Source organism: Eptatretus burgeri, chromosome 2 (assembly GCF_056783735.1).
Source record: "Eptatretus burgeri isolate ZD-2024b chromosome 2, Ebu_testis_v1, whole genome shotgun sequence".
Taxonomy (NCBI): Eukaryota; Metazoa; Chordata; class Myxini; order Myxiniformes; family Myxinidae; genus Eptatretus; species Eptatretus burgeri.
The window spans coordinates 23,750,344-23,770,190 of record NC_140962.1 but is presented as its reverse complement, the minus strand read 5'-3'; the positions used below and the strand labels follow the sequence as shown (position 1 = coordinate 23,770,190).

The 19,847-nt window shown below is 44.4% G+C and overlaps 1 protein-coding gene across 4 annotated transcripts in view; it reads left to right on the top strand.

Annotated features, from left to right (window-relative positions):
- The window catches only part of LOC147031599 (uncharacterized), a 595,949-nt gene that overhangs the window by 77,770 nt on the left and 498,332 nt on the right, over nucleotides 1-19,847 (top strand). For all 4 annotated transcript variants that reach the window (XM_085865857.1, XM_085865848.1, XM_085865859.1 and 1 more), the window contains 3 exons: nucleotides 1,323-1,469; nucleotides 1,825-1,980; nucleotides 5,853-5,999. In XM_085865857.1, coding sequence (XP_085721983.1) covers nucleotides 1,323-1,469; nucleotides 1,825-1,980; nucleotides 5,853-5,999 — 450 coding nt within the window. The remainder of the gene's footprint in view (nucleotides 1-1,322; nucleotides 1,470-1,824; nucleotides 1,981-5,852; nucleotides 6,000-19,847) is intronic.

The window sequence follows — 19,847 nt, the reverse complement described above, 5'->3', positions numbered from 1 at the left end:
AGATCATCGGCATCTCCCGCAATGAAGCTGAGTCTTTGGGCCTCTCACTCAATCACCGCAGGTTGGTCGGTGGTCTTTCTGTCTTCTACTGACTCCTCTCCAGCCTTGCCCCCCTGCTCTCTCTGCGATTTGTCCCCACCACATTTTCACAGGGCGCTCAAGGTCCGCCAACAACCCCCTTCTGGTAAAACTACCAAAATCACGAATCACTGCTCATCTTCACTCTTTCATTCCTCTTTTTTACTGCCTTTGGAATAAACTTCCTCACTCTATTCTTTCCCATTCTTCCCTCCAGGCTTTCAAAACAGCTGTTCACCACCACCTCTTATCATCCCCCATCCAAATCCTCGATCTTTTCTACCCCCGATAATCCACCCAAGCCCACTTCCTTCAATTCCCCTGCTTTCCTTCCTGAAAGTCCCTGTAATGTCCATCTTCTCTTCGCCATGTTCCCCGTCCCATCCCCATCCCTCTCCCTTCCACAGTTCACCGAATGTGTCTGTTCCCCACTGTTTTTTCCTGCCCCTCTTGTCTCATGCCCCCTTGCTGTGAGTTGTGTGTTTGCTCTCATACGAGCCTCGACAAGGTATACAAAAAAAAAAAAAAGTACTCCTCATGTGGAATAAGTGTTTTAAAAAAAAAAAAAATGACATCATCAGTGTCTTTGTTCTGTCATTATTGCATATGTAGAATGCTACATCTGATCAATATGAAATTTTTTTGAGGATCATCGAGGGATAAAATGGTCCACAGTAAAAAATTTTATGACATCATCGGTTACGTGATTCGGCAGCCATATTGTGTTTTTTCTTCTTTTTTTTAAACCTTCAAAAATCTTCTTCTCTGAAGAAGCTGAACAGATTGAAATGAAACTTTACAGGGATGACTGCCTATCGATGAGGAAGAAATGGTTCACACACATGATGTCATCTTCAGCTTCAGCTCTACTGTTGGTCTTCAGCTCTACTGTTGGTGTTTCTCCCTCTCTCCCCCTCTCCCTCTCTCCCTCTCTCCCTCTCTCCCTCTCTCCTCTTCTCTCCTGTTTCCTGTGTCCTGATCCATTCAGTGTACTAGTACTCTTCCATGAGCCTCGACGATATATACAAAATAAATATATAAATGAAACGTATGCGGGGCTGACTCTGAAAGCAGGTTGTGGGAAAACTCAGATTTGTTCACACCCAGGTTCACCTGAGTTGAGTGGTAAATGGAAATGAGACATTCATTTCTAGTTCAATGTCCTCTGCACTCGGCCATTATATCCAGAACATTGTCCTCATTCATTGTCCTGTCCATTTTCCTGTGTGTTACGTACCTGACAGCGGCTTCACAGGAACGCTGCTACGACAGTACCTCACGTACATCACATAATGTTGGTGATAAATGGGAGAGGCCTCACCAACGTTGGATGATTGTTGATTGTACGTGCTTGGGAGAAGGTCAAGGCCGAATTTCATGCACTTCACGCAGTAAGTCGTTCATTTTACATCTTGTTCGCTAAAAAAATAAGTTGGTTCTCACAAATTCAAAGTGCAGGTTCCATAATTTTTAGTCATCGGTTTTTAAATCCATGATTGGGGATGTGGAGGGGGTGAGTACAAGTGTCTCGAACTTTAAAATAGCACTACAGTTTTTCAGGGACACGTAATAAGAAGCTTGTAAGTAAAGCAATAATGTGTGAATGCATTGTACCGTATTATAATTTGGTCATTATGTGGATTCCACTAATTATATCCATATTGAGTCTGTGTCGTATATAGTTTTATCCAGCCATCATGGGAGCTGAATATAAATTTTGAACCTCAACATGATTTCCTCACTTAGGTCGTTGCCATGACAAAATAATTCAGCATTCGTTCAAGATTGGTGACCGGTGGTCTCGGTTGGACTCTCATGGCCACCCCATAAACTGCCTTTGCATTGGAAACAACCGGAGTGAAATGACGTGCGAACGACAGTCGTCAGACGTCATTGCTCACGGTCAGTTTGCATCAGAATACCAAAAAAAAATTTGACATGTATGTTTCTGTATTCACGCTTTGTGAAGCCATTGTATCATAACTTGTGGCCACAAATTGGGCTGAACTGGAGATCTTGTTCTTTTGTTTTTTTTTCTTTGTTTGAAATCTTCTGACCCACGATTTGGATATCAAACCCAGGTGGGTCTAATATAATTATGTTCATCGATTTTGACTTGTCATAAAGTTATCCTGCCTTTAAATACAAAGTGTGTTGAAATGCCCTTCAGAATTTGGGACTTTCGAAGTGACGTGATCACCCCACAACGCATCGGTGCTCATGTGCATCCACCCTTGATGAAACATTCAGGGGGATCGAATTTGATGTGACCAACAAGACAATTGTGTTTGACTCGATTCATTCTCATCAGTCACCCCCTGTAAGAAGAACGTTGATCAATTACCCCTGGATAAACCTACGCAATTAACCTTTGACCCTGTATCTGACCTCACGTATTATTGACACGACTTTTTCTGCTCATTGGTTGGAGTACATTGTTTTTACACATGCTGCAAAAGTTTCACTTCATTGGGATGATTCGTTGGCTGCCCCCCCCAACCCCCAATCTCACCCCTCCCTAACCCTAACAGTTTGAAAATTGGTGTACTTTTATGTGGAGGTAAACCAATATTCTGTGACTCTTGTTCCCCTACGACATAGCTGAAGTGCTAATTGGGAGTTGAAATATTAATGGGGGGAAAGCCTTGTTAAAGGCCCTGTCACACCTTGACGTTTTAGCCAGCTTATGCCGACGTATGAAAAATTTGGCGAATACGCTGGCACACGTCGAATACGTTATGGGTAAGTTTTGTATACGTTAAGAACATGCTGAAGCACGCTGGCATACGTCGTAGTACGCCAAGCTCGTCGACAAATTTTAAGCATGCTCAAAATTTTTCGACGTATGCCAGCGTATGACTCACACGTTCCGCATACGCTGGCCATAAGTTGTAGGCACGTTATGCGATCGTCGACACACGTTACTTGTAAGTTGCTCATAAGTCGAAACACGTCAAGGTAATGTTTAGCGTGCCCGAAACTTATTTCTAACCTATGAGTAACGTGCTTTGAACCTATGTGTAACGTATCTCCAACGCATATTGACGTATGCATATTGACGTATGTAGACGTATTTGACGTCTTCCGGACGACCACATAACTTACTGAACGTGCTTCTAACTTACAGCTACCGTATAATGGCTTATTGGCAGCGTTTAGGGGAATTGGTATATACAAATGGGCTTCACAGGAGGAACCCTTCAGTGTTCCAGACTCCATGGTTTTTTTTTTTTGGTTTTTTTTCTTCGGCATGAAGGTGATGTTGACACTTCGACTTCTAGTGCGGTTACGATTTAAATCGTTGAGCAGCAGCCTATTAATAGACTACGCCACGTGATCGTCGGCGATACGCTGCCGTGCGCTATGCATAAGTTAGACTATCGTTGGGCATAGGTTGTGTACGCCGACAACACGCTAAGCATTCGTTGGTATAAGTTATCTATAAGTTATCGAATCGTTCTGTGTACGTTACTAATACGTTATGCATACGTCCAACTCGTTATGAATACGCCCAAAACTGAAAAAAACATCAATAGTTCACCGTACGCCAGCGTTTTACCTACATTTTGATACGTTGCCATACGCTGGCTAAAAACGTCAAGGTGTGACAGGGCCCAAAGTAAAGTCCAGGTTTAATCTTTTATGAAGAGAATGAAGCTGGAAGTTGTCCTGCTTCAGGAAACCCAGAGTTCTGGGAATTGTCATGCCAATTGTAGGCAGTTTTTTTTCTTTTGTGATAAAGACTTTAACACCGCAGGAATTGCTTCTTTTTGCATCCTGCTCTTCATATCGCCTCTCTTGTTTACAGAGGTTGTGCTGCAGGGCAATCCAGCTACTTTATCTTTTCCTCTGCTCCCAAAGGTGGGTGACGTTATGTTTTCACCCCTGTCTGTTTGTTACTTGTGAAATCGAAGATTAGCAAGTATATTGGTTGGTCTGGCCTGTTCTTCTATCTGTCTGTCTGTCTGTCTGTCTGTCTGAACGCAAATCGCCAACAGGTCACATTTTTACCTGATCTTCACAAAACTTAACTACCTGGTAGACATAGTGACAATCTGGAAGCCTTTTGCTGCTGAGGTCAATCGGTCAAAAGGTTTTTCTCCATTTAGGTTATTCTCTCTTTATTTTCTGCCAATCTCCAAGGAGACTCAGAATGCATGGAGGCCCTCAATGTCAGACATGAGATTAGGGTCATCTCTCTGAACATATCTTGTGGTTTTGATACAGTCTGGCATCCTGTCTTATTCTCCAAACTCTGCCTATGGCATCCAATGCCATCTCCACACATGGCTTTCTGACTTCCTCTTTTCTCATGGCCAATGTGTTGCACTCAACAGAATACGTACTTTCATCTCCTCTCCCTGTCAAGGTTGGAGTGCCCCAAGGCTGTGTTGTGGGCCCAATCCTATTCCTGATCTTCATCAATGATCTCACTGATTCTCTAGAAAATCCCCTTTATTTATTTGCTGATGACTACACCCTCTGCTGTGATATCCTTCATCCTTCAGACAGGCAGGCTGTAGCCTCTTCCCTTTCTTCAGACGTTGAAAAAAAATAATCACAAGCTGGTCAAGCACTTGGAATATGTCTTTTAATCCTGACAAATCTCACACTCTATCTCTCTGTGAAAGGACCATCTGTTAAATCTTCCCATCTACTTTCTTAACAATCCTCTTGAGGAAGTTCAGCCATGTTCTTTCTTGTGCAAACCACATTTCAAAGTTTGTCTCCAAAGCCAGCCGCCGACTGGGCATCCTCTGGCACACCTGAACTCCTATCCTCCAATCAGGCTTTCATACACAGCTTGATGGAGTCCTGCTCTCTCCTCTGGGCTGGCTCCCCTGCTTCAGATCTTTCTCAGATTGATGCTGTGAAAACAAAGACCATTACGATGATTGGAATCTCCCACGATGAAGGTAAGTCGATTGGGCTATCATTTCACCATCACAAACAAGTTGGTGGTCTCTGTTTTCTACCTCCTCCTTTCTGGTCTTGCACCCTCTGCTCTTTCCTTGCTTTGTCCTCCATAGGTTTCTTCAGGGCACACACAGTCCACCATCAACCCCTTCTTGTGAAACTACCTAAATCCAGGATCACTGCTCACCGACACTCATTTGTTCCTCTTTTTTTTATGCCTTTTTGAACAAACTCCCACACACTCTTCAATCGCACTCTTCCCTCCAGGTCTTCAAGATAGCTGCTCACCACCATTTCAAATCCTTCCTAATCAAAAACCATGATATTTTTTGCCATTCTTAACCCCCCTTTCCCAACCCAACCCCAATCCCTCCTCCTTCCAAGCTTTCAGTTTTCCCTCCTGAGAGTTTCCTCCTGTATCCATGTTGTCCACCACATGCATCCTCTCCTGCCCCCCATTCCTCCCCACACCCTTTGTTTATCCACCTCCCTATGTCTTGGAGTTTGGCTCTGCTGTTGGTACTTCCCCCCTCTCGACTGTTCCTTTTATCCTGTTGTGTCCTGATCCATTCAGTGTACTAGTACTAGCTCTTCCATGAGCCTCAACTATGAGGACAACTTTTTAATTTTTTTATTTTAATTTTGCATCACGAACGGGAATAAAACGTATGTGGGGTTGACTGGAAAAGTAGGTTGTGGGAGAATTCATATCTGCCCAAACTCAGGTTACCTGGGTTGAGTGATCAATGGAAATGAGACATTGCGAGTTAAATGTCCGAAGCATTAGATCATCATATCCAGAACATTGTCCTCTTTCACTGTCCTGTTTTTGTTCCCATGTGTTACCTCCCTGACAGCGGGTTCACAAGATCGCTGCTACGACAGCACCTTGCGTACAACACATGGTGTTGGTGATAAATGGGAGAGGCCTCACCAACGTTGGATGATTCTTGATTGTATGTGCTTGGGGGGAGATCAAGTCCGAATTTCATGCACTTCACGAAGTAAGTCGTTCATTTTACATCTTGTTGGATAAAAAAAACCAAGTTGGTTCTCACAAAGTCAAAGTGCAGGACATCATCTTGTTCATCACAGTTCAAATAAATTTTTTCAGTCTTAGCTCACAAATATGTTTATTATGATGGAACCATCAAAAGTTTTTCCTTAGTTTTTAACCGTAAAATGCATCTTTAGCTCTTTGAAGAAAGCATATTCTATGCTTGTGGAGGTTGGAGTGGGGGAATAAATGTGTCCCAAACTTTAAGACAACATTGTACTTCTTCAGGGAAATGTAGTAAGTAGCTAACAATTAAAGCAACAATGCGTGAATGCATTATACAATCTTATAATTTTGTCATGATTATATGGATTACACTCATTATATTATGGTATTGGCCACACTCACGAGGTGCGTACTCGGACCCACCACCACTACTGACCCTGAGGCCCCCATGGTCAACTCCATGGCCTGGAGGGTTACCAACCAAGTGCGAGTGCCAGTTGGGATAATTAGGTCAAACAGGGTTCTCTCGCCCATTACGTTGTCACCTGTTGGTGACATAGTGACCTAAACTAAGGTCCGCACCCTCATTGCACATCAGAATACTTATAACTGAGCGGAACTGTCAGTGCAGCATTAGCTAAGCAATGGAGCCAATCGCTGGGGTGAAAACCTCTGGTCTATCTATTAAATGCATGCTATATCAGATGAATGAAAGAAAGGAAAGGAACGAGGCAGATTTGAAAGATATCATTTATTTTCCCACACAAGCAAGCAATCATCAAACACGTGTTTACAAGGAAGCAACAGCCATCTTTATTTACACAAGCAGGCAATCATCAAATAATCCATATAATGATGACCAAATTGTCATCATGCCAGTTGGCTAGGTGTTGGTACCTCTCTCATCAGTCATGGCACTTCAGCAAAAGACTTCTGCGACTCATTGGGACTGACTCAATCGGTCAATTTCCCGACCCGGATCTCAACTGGAAGAGGGGCCTTGTTGTCCCTCTCTGGAAAGGGAAGGGTGATCGCCAAGACTGCAACAACTACCAAGGGGTGACGCTGCTCTCGGTGCCGGGCAAGGTCTTTGCTCGGATAATTCTTGATGGGGTTCGCCATCATCTGTTTGAGCACCAGCGTCCAGAGCAGTCAGGCTTTACACCAAAGAGGTCAACGATTGACCGTATCCTTGCTCTTCGGGTCCTCACCGAACGCAGACGAGAGTTTCGGCAGGGGCTGCTTGCAGCCTTTGTTGATCTCTGTAAAGCGTTCGATTCAGTGAATCGGGATGTCCTCTGGTGGATTCTTAGTCTTCGTGGGGTGCCACCAAAACTGATCGATCTGATGTCTGAACGCTACTCTGGTACTGAGAGTGCTGTGAAGTGTGGTGGTACCATCTCTGACTTATTTCCAGTTGTTACTGGAGTTCGTCAGGGGTGTGTACTGTCCCCCACACTTTTAAGCACTTCTACGGACTGGATTCTGGGGAGGATGTCGGAGAGATCAAGCTGCGGTGCATCATTTGGGAATGTCAAGATCTCGGACTTAGATTTCGCAGATGATGCATTCATATTTGCAGAGACTTTAGATATCCTTTTGGGGGCCCTCAAGCTGCTGAATGAGGAGTCTGAGCCGCTGGGATTACGGGTTTCTTGGGTCAAAACTAAGATCCAGGCTTTCAATGACATCTTGGATGCTGCTGTCCTGTCTGTGCCTGTTTGTGGTGAGGATGTTCAGGTCATGGAGAGATTCACTTACCATGGCAGTGATATTCATGTCTCTGCTGGCTGTGAGTCAGAGGTCAATAGACGTCTGGGTCGGGCCTGGGGTGTCATGGATTCACTGGATCATGGGGTGTGGCGCTGCCGGTACCTGTGCGGGAGGACGAAAGTCCGAGTCTGCAGGTCCTTGGTGCTTCCAGTCTTGCTCTATGGATGCGAGACTTGGACTCTGACCAAGGATCTGAGATGGAGACTTAATTCCTTTGCTACCAGGTCTCTCCAGAGAATCCTTGGCTATCGCTGGTCGGATTTTGTGTCCAACGAGCGGTTGCTGAGAGAGACTCGGATGAGATTTGTTACCTGCATAGTCTGTGAGCATCAGTTGCGGCTGTATGGACATGTGGCTCGTTTTCCTGACGCTGATCCTGCTCACCAGATTCTCTCAGCGAGGGAGTCTCGTGAGTGGAGGAGGCCAATGGGCCGACCACGTGCCTCGTGGTTGCAGCAGGTTGACCGGCATCTCAAGGAGATGGGGTTGGGCCTGGCATCTGCTTGGGGGATGGCCAGACGGAGGCCCCTGGAGTACCGGTGGAAAGTGGACGCAGCGACGTGCTGTTCTGGCACATGCTCCCATACCTGACCTGGCCTGATCTCAACCAATGGTACTCTATCTCTTCTGGATCTGATTTTTACAAATTTCCCTGAAAATATCTGCTGTTCTTCCTCTTCTCCAATCAGTTATTCTGACCACGTGCTTGTCAAAGTGGACATCTCTCTGGCTGTTATTAGAGAAACACCTCGGCACCATCGAGTCTGGCGTTTCATTCAGCCTGACTGGCATGGCCTCCAAGCAGCCATCATACTTCTGGACTGGACTCCCATCGCTACTTTCTTCAACATAAACTCATCCTGGGAATTCTTTCAGAGAAACTTCCTCTCCCTCGTGCACAGATTTATCCCCTCTCGTCTTCAGGTGTCCCACCTTTCCTCCTCCCCATGATTCACTGAAGCTTGTGGCGAGGCAGTTGTACTGAAACAACTTGCCTTTGCCTCATGGAAAGCAAACTCAACTGAGGGTAATCTCGGTTCCTTCCATAAAGCTCGGAACAAGTGTGTGTCTACCCTCAAGAGGCCCAGAAAACAACATCTTTCTATGCTCAAGTCTGAACTCTCAAATCTCTCTCCCTCATACAAATTCTGGGGGCATCTAATCAAATCTGTTTCTGGTGTATGTTCCCCCTCCATCCGTTCCCTGACCTCAAATGGCCGTACTGCTGATATCGCACGTGAAAAGGCTGAATTCCTAAACTTGGTGTTTGCATCGAAATCTTGCGTCCGAAACCCATCACTTTGTGTACCCATCTTACCCAGGTGCACCCAACTGTCACTGGACTGTGTCCTTTTCTTCTGACAAAGCGGAGAGTTTGCTGTCAAACCTCGACTCAGATTCTGCAACCGGTCCTGACGGCATCAGCCCACGTGTCCTAAAAACCTCCTCCTCTGCCTTCGCTCGCGCTCTCTCTGTTCTATTCACCCTGTCATTTCCTCAAGGTCATCTGCCATCTGCTTGGAAATGAGCAAACATACCGCCCTGCATATAAAAGGTGTATTAAAAACAGATCCTTGCAACTACAGACCAATCAGCCTTCTCCCAATCATCAGCAAGGTTATGGAATCCATCATTGCTTCAGACATTAAATCCTTCCTCTTCTCCAATGGCTTGATTTTCGATCATCAATTTGGTTTCAGACCAGGTCACTCTTCCCTGGATATGCTGCTTCTGCTCTCCCAACAATGGATGGAGGTCCTCAATGCCAGACATGAAATCAGAGCCATATCCCTTAACATATCGCATGCTTTTGACACGGTCTGGCACCCTGCCCTGCTCACCAAACTCTCTTCCTATGGTATCCAAGGCCATCTCCACTCATGGCTCGCAGACTTCCTCTCCTGTCACAGCCCACGTGTGGCCCTAAATGGAGTTCTTTCATCCTCTCTTCCTGTCCAGGCTGGAGTTCCTCAAGGTAGCGTTCTGGGCCCTGTTCTTTTTCTGGTTTTCATCAATGATCTCTCCAACTCTCTGGAAAATCCTCTTTATCACTTTGCTGATGACCCCACCCTCTGCCGTACCATCTGTCATCCCTCAGACCGGCAAGCAGCAGCTTCTTCGCTCTCTGCAGATCTGGATAAAATCATAAACTTGTCCAACACGTGGAACATGTCTTTCAATTCGGACAAATCCCACACTCTCACTTTGTCTCTGAAAGGACTGTTTGGAACCCCTCCCCCCCCCCCATATATACTTTCTCAACAATCCTCTGGAAGAAGTACTTTCATTGAAGCTTCTGGGTCTCACTATCTGCCACGATCTTTACTGGGAAAGCCACATCTCCAAGCTGGCCTCCAAAGCCAGTCGCCGACTGGGAATCCTCCGTCATGAAAAGTGCTTCCTCGGCATACCTGAGCTTCTGCCCATGTACAAAGCTTTCATCCGCAGCCTGATGGAGTCCTGCTCTCCTCTCTGGGCTGGTGCTCCTGCCTCTCACCTTTCTCAGCTTCACGCTGTGGAAACCAAGGCATTTGGGATCATTGGTATCTCCCACGATGAGGCTGAGTCTTTGGGTCTCTCACTCTCTCACCACAGGCAAGTCGATGGTCTTTCTGTCTTCTGTCATCTCCTCTCCGGTCTCGCCCCCGCCCCCCCCCTCCCTGCTCTGTCTTCAATTTGTCCCCACCATATATCCGCAGGGCGCTCAATGTCTGCCAACAACCTCCTTCTGGTAAAACTACCAAAATCACGAATCACTGCTCACCTTCACTCTTTCATTCCTCTTTTTTCCTGCCTTTGGAATAATTCCTCACTCTGTTAAATCCCATTCTTCTCTCCAGGCCTTCAAAACAGCTGTTCACCACTGTTTTGTCCTTCCCACTCGCGCTCCTCTTGTCTCATGCCCCCTTGCTGTGTGTTGTGTGTTAGCTCTCATTCGAGCATCGACAAGGTTTACAAAAAAAAGGTGAAAGGCAAAAGACAAAGAAAAGGTTTACCCTTAATACGTATTCCCTTTGTCCAGACTTGCTTAGACAACAGATATGGCGCTATCATTCATTCCGCAAAGGAGACAAGAAGAAATGAGAAGAAAGAAGTAGAGCGCAATGTGGGGATGACTACTCCCTCATTTCACGCTACCACTTCTGGGTTGTCAGGCCAAAATTATGTGAGGGTGGGAGGGGGGGTTATGGGGATGAGAGGTTGTCTGGTGGAGAATCAGCGTTCTGTCAGACACGTTTGGTTTTTAGTCGATATGGAGCTGTGTGACACCGCAAGAACTGCACTCGTCTCATGGGCAACTCGGCTCTTGCCCCAGCATGACTCGCTCCTGTGTCCCATAACCCTTATCCCTTAACCCGCGCTCCGGCAGACAATCACCCAAGCAGGTTGTCTGAGATGTACTCATGCCAATTGTACATCAACAAACAGCCCCCGGGGCATCAACAACAGGAGCCTTGAGGAATAGATAACAGCCCCGAACCGAGCTAAGTCCTGGCCTTGATAAAAAGCCACACCGGGTGAGGCTTTGATTGAGCGAACTTCACGCAAGCATCTTTCCCATTGGTGTGTCACCGACATGGGTGGGTGCAGTGAGGGAGCTGTGAAAAATTCTCACTTGACCACTCCTGATGGCCAAGGGTGCCTCTGCCCCACCCCTCTCAGCACGGGTGCAGCGAGGGAGCACCCCCATTCCGTTGTACCCAAACACTCCTTTTTACTGTGTGTATATGTTTGAGAAACGATGCCCTGTGTGACAAATGTAGGAGTGCAGGGAAGGAATAATGTGGGAAAGTAATGCAACTGGTACAGAGGATGATTGTCGACTCTGAGGGGCAGATGAACAGATGGTTAATCGTGCGTGTGCGTGTGCGTGTGCGTGTGCGTGTGCGTGTGTGTGTGTGTGTGTGTGTGTGTGTGTGTGTGTGTGTGTGTGTGTGTGTGTGTGTGTGTGTGTGTGTGTGTGTGTGTGTGTGTGTGTGTGTGTGTGTCTCCCCTCCGTAACTCCAAAACCATAAAACCTAGCAGCCTGAAACTTTGCATCCATATTAAGAAAACTCCAATGAAGTGCATGACTGAAAATTGGGTGTTTGGGTGAATTAAAACACCCCTTTTGAAGATAATTAACGGCATTATTTAATTATATCCTTCATCAGATGATTCTCGGCCACCTCGCTCTCTGGTGTCTTTCGGCGTTTCCTTGGTCACCTCGCTGGGGTCAGAAGCCGCCATGTTTTTTGGCCTGCTCAACCATGCTTTAACATGGAACAGCCCACAAGGATTTGTTAATGAAAGTTTTTTTTTTTCCCATCTCACTAATATTATCGAATGTCTGGTCATCATAGCTACAAATCATTGTGTACATCGCTTTTGTAAATACTATAGTTTTCACATTAGGAGATTGGAGAGACTTTCTGCATTATATGATACGATTTTCCACGATCTACTCTCACAGACTAATTAATGTACATAATCAAAATATTCTTTCGGTTTTGAGGATCTGATATCGTCTGGGCTAAATAAGTGTCGAATTCTGTTGTGAAATCTGATAATTTATAGAAATAACGAGTTTTAGAACTAAGCAGATTCACCTATTTACTTTAAGCAAGCAAGGCTATGTTCCCTCCTCCTCCATACATACACAAGAAAATGTGAAATTTCCAAAGCATTAAACTTATCTTTTTCTGCTGTTTGGAGAATTACATTGAGTGAACAAAAAATTTTGGAACGTGCCAAAATTAACCAGCTTCATTGAGCTATATGATTTGATGCGTTCACTGCTAGCCATCGTGCTCTGTCCCCCAGAGGGACTTGCCTATCCAAAGCGTCTGCCAGATCTGTGCTTATATTTTTGGAGATTTCACGAGGTGCTCTGCAGGGAATCGTAGAAAATCTGGTAAGAAAAAAAAAACCGGTTGTTTTAAAATAAAGTTATAACGTTTGCGTGGACCCCCCAAGAAATGTGACATGTCCACAGACAATCAGGCAACAGGGCGGATTTATAGATTCATTTTATTTCATAAACTGCTGTGTGCGTGGTGAAGACCAGCTTGAAAGTTAAAGGAATCCTTTATGGTATGCAGCGACAACCTGGCCAACCGTTTCTGATCAACCGTTGAGTTGGAGTGCTTGCTTGAGTGCTTAAGCCACTTGCCGAGTGTCCATTGTCTATAACGATACCACACTATGTCATTCTGAGTGAATCGTTCACTCACTGCGGATGCTTTTGCCACGCCACATCATTCAGAGTGGGTGGTTCGTGCTCCATCAACCTGAGGGGGTGATTCGTGCTCTGTCACCCTGAGCGGGCAGTTCATGCTTCATCACCCTGAGTGGGTGGTTCGTGCTCTGCCACCCTGAACGGGTGGTCCATGCTCCATCATCCTGAGTGGGTGGTTCGTGCTCAGTCACCCTGAGCAAGTTGCTGTGAAATAACACCCGATTTCCAAGTCATTTGCCATATTAACGTGTTTTCTAAATTACTGAGCCCAATTTTTTTCCACCCGTCACACACAGCTGTTTATAAAGAATAATGTTTGTGTACATATCCCTGAAATGTCAATATAAATGCAACGTCGTTTTGTGGTGAAAGCCACTCAAGGTTTCTCGGTTGTATGCAGTACGTACTGTAGTTGGTAATCACACTGACTCCAACCTGCCACTTCCTGAAAAATTGTCGATGTCAGCCAAGCTCGTGTGTGTGTTTTTGTGTTTGTTTGTTTTGTATACATTGTCGAGGCTCGAATGTGTGCAAACACACAGAACATACAACAAGGGAGCAGGAGTCAAGAGGGGCGCGAGAGAGGGAAGGAAAAAATAACAGCGTGGGACAGAGAAATGAGGAGATCTGTGGAAGGGAGAGGGATTTAGCAGGGTACACAGGGTGAAGGTGAGCAGTGATTCTTGATTTTGGTAGTTTTACCAGAAGGTGGTGGCTGGCGGACCTTGAACATCCTGCGGAAATATGGGGCGGGGGGGGGGAGCGAGGCCAGAGGAGATGGTAGAGGACAGAAAGACCACTGCCCTGCCTGACCCTGTGTGTGAGGGAGTGAGAGACCCAAAGACTCAGCCCCATCGTGGGAGATACCAATGATCCCAAATGCCTTGGTTTCCACAGCATGTAGCCGAGAAAGGTGAGAGGCGGGAGCACCAGCCCAGACGAACAGCAGTCCTCCATTCACTGTTGGAGGACTCCTCCATTAGTCTGCAGAAGAAATCTTTGTGCATGGTCAGGAGCTCAGGTGTGCCAAGGAAGGACTTTGCATGATGGAGGATGCCCAGTCGGCGACTGGCTTTGGAGGCCAGCTTAGAAATGTGGCTCTCCCAAGAAAGACCATGGCAGATTGTGAGACCCAGAAGTTTGAATGAAGGGACTTCTTGAAGAGGGTTGTTGAGAATGTAGATGGAAGGTGGGGTTCCAGACGGTTCTTTCCAAGAGACATAGTGAGAGTGCAAGATTTGTCAGGATTTAAAGAAAAGTTCCACGTGTTTGAACAGCTGGTGATGTTATCCAGATCTACAGAAAGAGAGAGAGAGAGCGAGAGAAGAGGCTGCTGCTTGCCGATCTGAGGGATGACAGGTTGTAATGCAGTGGGTGGACTCATCAGCAAAGAGATAAAGATGATTTCCACAGAGTCAGAGAGATCATTGATGAAAACCAGAAAAAGAACCGGGCACAGAATACTGCGTTGAGAAACTCCAGCCTTGACAGGAAGAGGGGATGAAAGAACTCCATTTAGGGCCACACGTTGACTGTGACAGGAGAGGAAGTCTGCGAGCCATGAGTGGAGATGGCCTTGAATACCATAAGAAGAGAGTTTGGTGAGCAGGGCAGGGGTGCCAGACTGTGTCAAAAGCAAACAATATGTCTAGTGAGATTGCTCTGATTTCATGTCCGGCATTGAGGATCTCCATCCATTGTTGGGAGAGCAGAAGCATCATATCCAGTGTGGAGTGACCTGGTCTGAATCCAAATTAATGTTCGGAAATCAAGTCATTGAAGAAGAGGAAGGATTTAATATCTGAAGTGATGATGCATTCCATTACCTTGCTGATGATTTGGAGAAGATTGATTGGTCTGTAACTGCAGAGATCTGTTTTTGCACCTTTTTTATGCAGGGCAGTGATGTTTGCTGATTTCCATGCAGATGGCAGATGACCTTGAGCAAATGAGAGGGTGAATAGAACAGAGAGAGGGTGAGCAAGAACAGCTGAGCAGGCTTTTAGGACATGTGGGCTGATGCCGTCTGGACCACTTGCAGAGTCTGAGTTGAGATTTGACAGCAAGCTCTCCACCTTGTCAAGAAAAACGACACAGAGTCCAGGAAAAGCTGGGTGTGACTGGGTAAGGTGGGTACAGAAAGCGATGCCGAAAATAAAGCATAAAGCATAACATATTGTTGTTCATAAAGCATTACTTATTCTCTCTCTCTCTCTCTCTCTCTCTCTCTCTCTCTCTCTCTCTCTCTCTCTCTCTCTCTGTCTGTCTGTCTGTCTGTCTGTCTGTCTGTCTGTCTGTCTGTCTGTGTGTTTGTCTCAAACCAGCTTGCCTCTAGACGTGTCCGGGCTGGAGTTCGTCTCCAGCCCGTGTTCACAGTATGACCGGTAGAAAATGTATTTCAGACATTATTTTGTTTCCATCTTTACTGTTATTCTATGCAGAATCATTTTGATGAAACAGTATGAATCATAATTTATGCTCCACTGCACCTCTGCCTTCCTTTCCTCTCACCTCACACTGTCTTCTCTTCCCCCACCACTCCTTACTCCCCCTCACTCCTCTCTCCTTTCCCCTCTACCTCTTCACTCTCCCTGCTCTCTCTCCCCCTCTCTTTTTCTCCCTCCCCCCTTTATTAGTATTATCATCAGCGAAGCCACGGGTGGTATTTGCTAGTTCTGTAATAAAATAATGAGTTGATCGAGTGGTGAGGTAGATGAAGGACAAGAATAAATCGATTGTGGGGTTGAAGGAAAGACCGACAGGATGACGGAGAGGTTGTTGAATTGAGGTTTAGTGAAACAGATTGTTGGTGGATTGAGGAAATTAAAAGCGAGTAGAGAAGGGAAAGATCACACCAGGGATGCACAGACTAACCTCAACGCATTTTCCCCCCAAAACCCCTGGACAAAGGGCAAAGGTCTACCGACCACTTAAACTGATGAAATAACTCATTCTGTGTAATTCTACGTGTACATGAATGCTCTTCTCCGGGGTACATTTCCAAAGCTGTACCAATAGCCATATTGAGTCTGTGTTGTATATAGTTTTATCTAGTCATCATGGGAGCTGAATATAAATTTTGAAACTGTACATGATTTCCTCATTTAGATCGTTGCAATGACAACCTAATTCAGCGTTCATTCAAGATCGGTGACCGATGGACTCGTCTGGACTCTCATGGCCACCTCTTCAACTGCCTCTGCATTGGAAACAACCAGAGTGAAATGACATGTGAACGACAGTCTTCAGCCATCATTGCTCACGGTCAGTCGACATTTCAAAAAAACTCGACTCGTGTATCTGTTTCTGTATTCATGCATTGTGAAACCATTGTTATATAACTTCTGGCCACATCGTGGGCTGAACTGGAGATCTTGTGCTTTTATTTTTTCTTTGTTTGAAATCTTCTGACCCATAACTGGATATGAGACCCAGGTGGGTCTAATATAATTATGTTCTTCTATTTTGACTTATCATGAAGTTACCCTGCCTTTAAATACAAATTCTAATGAAATGCCCTATAGAATGGGAGACTTTCAAAATGGCATGATCACCCTACAATGCATCAGCACTCATGTGCAGAACCACGTAGAAAAAACGGCGATCCACAGAATATTATGCCCAGACGCGTCTGGAGGCAAGCTGGTTAGAGACAAACACCGCCCAGACATAAACGATTGTGTGAATTCCTCTTGGAGATTTTTCTTCAATGCCGTAATTTATCATCGAATTTGTTGGCTACTTTGACTCACTGAGCTCGTCAACATATCAGATGTATTGTATAACTTGTGCTAGAAGTATAGTGCAGGCTCCATGGATGGAATGATATAGAATGCAGGTGAGAACTGCTGAAAGAAAAAAACTGAAGAAGGAAAGATTAACCATCACAAGCTCTTTAGCCCTGGTGTTGGCATAATGGTTAAGGTGGCGAGCTTAAGATCTTAAGTTTACACGTGCAATCATAAAACTAATATGGCTAACTTTCGAATGTTTAACCTCTGCGGATTTGGGTTGCTCCAAATTAACTTCTCCTTCAGCTTCTGGCAAGTCCGAGCAATACAACAATCCCTCCCTGCCACTGCAGCATGAGAGCCAGCAAAATCCTTGCTTGACTTCGCTGGCAGCAAAGCATTGTGAAAGTTCACTTGTTCTTGAGCAAGTTGACCAGATAGTTGTGCTATTCATTACTGGCTTGAAGCTTATAAGGGGTATGTTTAACTTGCAATGGTTTATATTGACGAGACTTCAAAAATTCCACCGAAATAGTTCAGGATTTTGGTGCTTGCAAGACGGAGTTTTCTTTCTGCTTCTGGCAATGTCAAGCACAACAAAGTGATTGGCACACACCCTTGAGTAGCAGATACTTTTTGGTATTCCAAAGAAATTGTAGGAACATAACACCTCTCATCCAAGGATAGTTCTCATATTTCCCACATTTTCATGAGTCTAATTTGCATCCAGAAACACAATTATGGTTAATCATTTAGGAATTGCCCTCACTTTGACTCTTTCGTTTTAATGATCAAAATTGTGTTAAAAAGACTATTTCCTTTCGTCTAAGCAATGGCAGGTTCAAAGTGCCCTGACCATTGAAAGCAAATGCACAACACACACACACACACACACACACACACACACACACACACACACACACACACACACACACACACACACACACACACACACACACACACACACACACACACACACACACACACACACACACACACACACACACACACACACACACTCAGTGGGCATTCCCGAAATGGCAAGTCCCATATTGAAGTGATAATGACCGCTATCCAGTAATAGTCTTCACTTGCACAGCTAACCAGGCTTTTTCAGCTTTACATATAGATACATTCTTCTCAATATATGTATGAGGTATGCTTCCACATTCGAAGCAATCGCTCAACTGCATTTGGTTTTCAATTTTTACCCCGTGGGGTCTTCCATCCCATGAGGTCTAAGTGCCGCTCGCGTTCTCTCTTTTCTTATATACAGTTAATTTGAATGTCTATTTCTCCATTATTTGTGAACAGAATTTGATGAAAATTGACAGGCATATACTAGACACACATGCACAGGAACTAACTGAGCCTAAAGTGCGATCACTGCCCTTCGGGCTGAGGAACGGCCCATTTTGGCACATTTTGTTAAAATTGTTATTTCTCGGTTATTAATCGACGGAACCGAACCAAGCTTGACAGGTATATTCTAGAGACCATTCCCCAGGCACTAACTGACCAAAGTGCGATTCTGGCCCTTTCGGCCATTTTCTTAAAATTGGTATTAAAAAAAAAAATTAAGTGCGCTTGGTGATGCCCAATGCAAAACTAAGTCTCAAATGATGATATGAAACTAGCCTCACTCTTGTGAAGTGTTCTGGTTTCTTTTTCTGATGTGATGAACATCTTATCAAATTTCAAAACTATCTGTCGTCCGTGCTATCGCTCACCTGAGAGTTGTACGAATGAACTCCCATGGAGTATGTTCGCAATTCGAACTTTTTTTTTCATTTATTTTTTTGAAATTGATTTATAGTTTCATTTACGGATGTTTTCCGACGATTCTGTAATTTTTTCCCCCCCCGATGTATCTGCTTCAATGTTTATCGGCATTCAAAATTTCAGCTTTCGATATTACCCAGAGGGTATTTATGTTTAATATCAGTCAGTGGGTCAGACAGCTTTATAGATACTGTATATCGTCCATCCATCCATCCATTGCGACCATAGTCCGTACAGAGCATTGGTGCTGCCAAATCAGTCACCTGGGTGATTGGGCACAATCCTGGACAGGTCGCCACTCCAACCCAGAATACTCAAATGGCTCAATCGTCCCAGGAAGCTGGTACTCATTTTGCTAACCTCAGAAGAATGACAGGCAGTCAACCCCACCTCGTATTAATTCAACAGCCGAGGGGGATTTGAACTCAGGATTTGAGGATCCCAGGCCCACCACCCTAATAATTAAGCCAACACAAGGCACATATTTACAGATGGACTCACATCATAATTGTACATACTTTATTGACGTACTTACATTCCAATTGTTGTACATACTTTATAAACACTCATTCACATTCTAATTTTACATACTTTATACATGTACTCACATTCTAATTTTACATACTTTATACATGTACTCACATTCTCGTTGTGCATACTTTATACTGTACATGCACTCGCATTCTAATTGAACATACTTTATACATGTACTCGCATTCTAATTTTACATACTTTATACATGTACTCACATTCTTGTTGTGCATACTTTATACTGTGCATGCACTCGCATTCTAATTGAACATACTTTATACATGTACTCACATTCTCATTGTGCATACTTTATACTGTACATGTACTCACATTCTAATTGTACATACTTTATACACATAAAACTCACATTATAATTGCACATACTTTATACGTGTACTCGCATTCTAATTGTACATACTTTATACATGTTCTCTTATTTAATTTTACATACGTTATACACATGTCGTCACATTCTAATTTTACATACTTTATACATGCACTCACATGCTAATTTTACATACTTTATACATGTTCTCACATTCTAATTTTACATAATTTATACACATGTAGTCACATTCTAATTTCACATACTTTATACAAAGTCATGTACTCACATTCTCATTGTGCATACTTTATTCTGTAGATGCACTCACATTCTAATTGTACATACTTTATAAACATTCATTCACATTCTAATTTTACATACTTCATACATGCACTGACATTCTAATTTTACATACGTTAAACATGCACTCACATTCTAATTTTACATACTTTATTCATGTACTCACATTCTCGTTGTGCATACTTTACA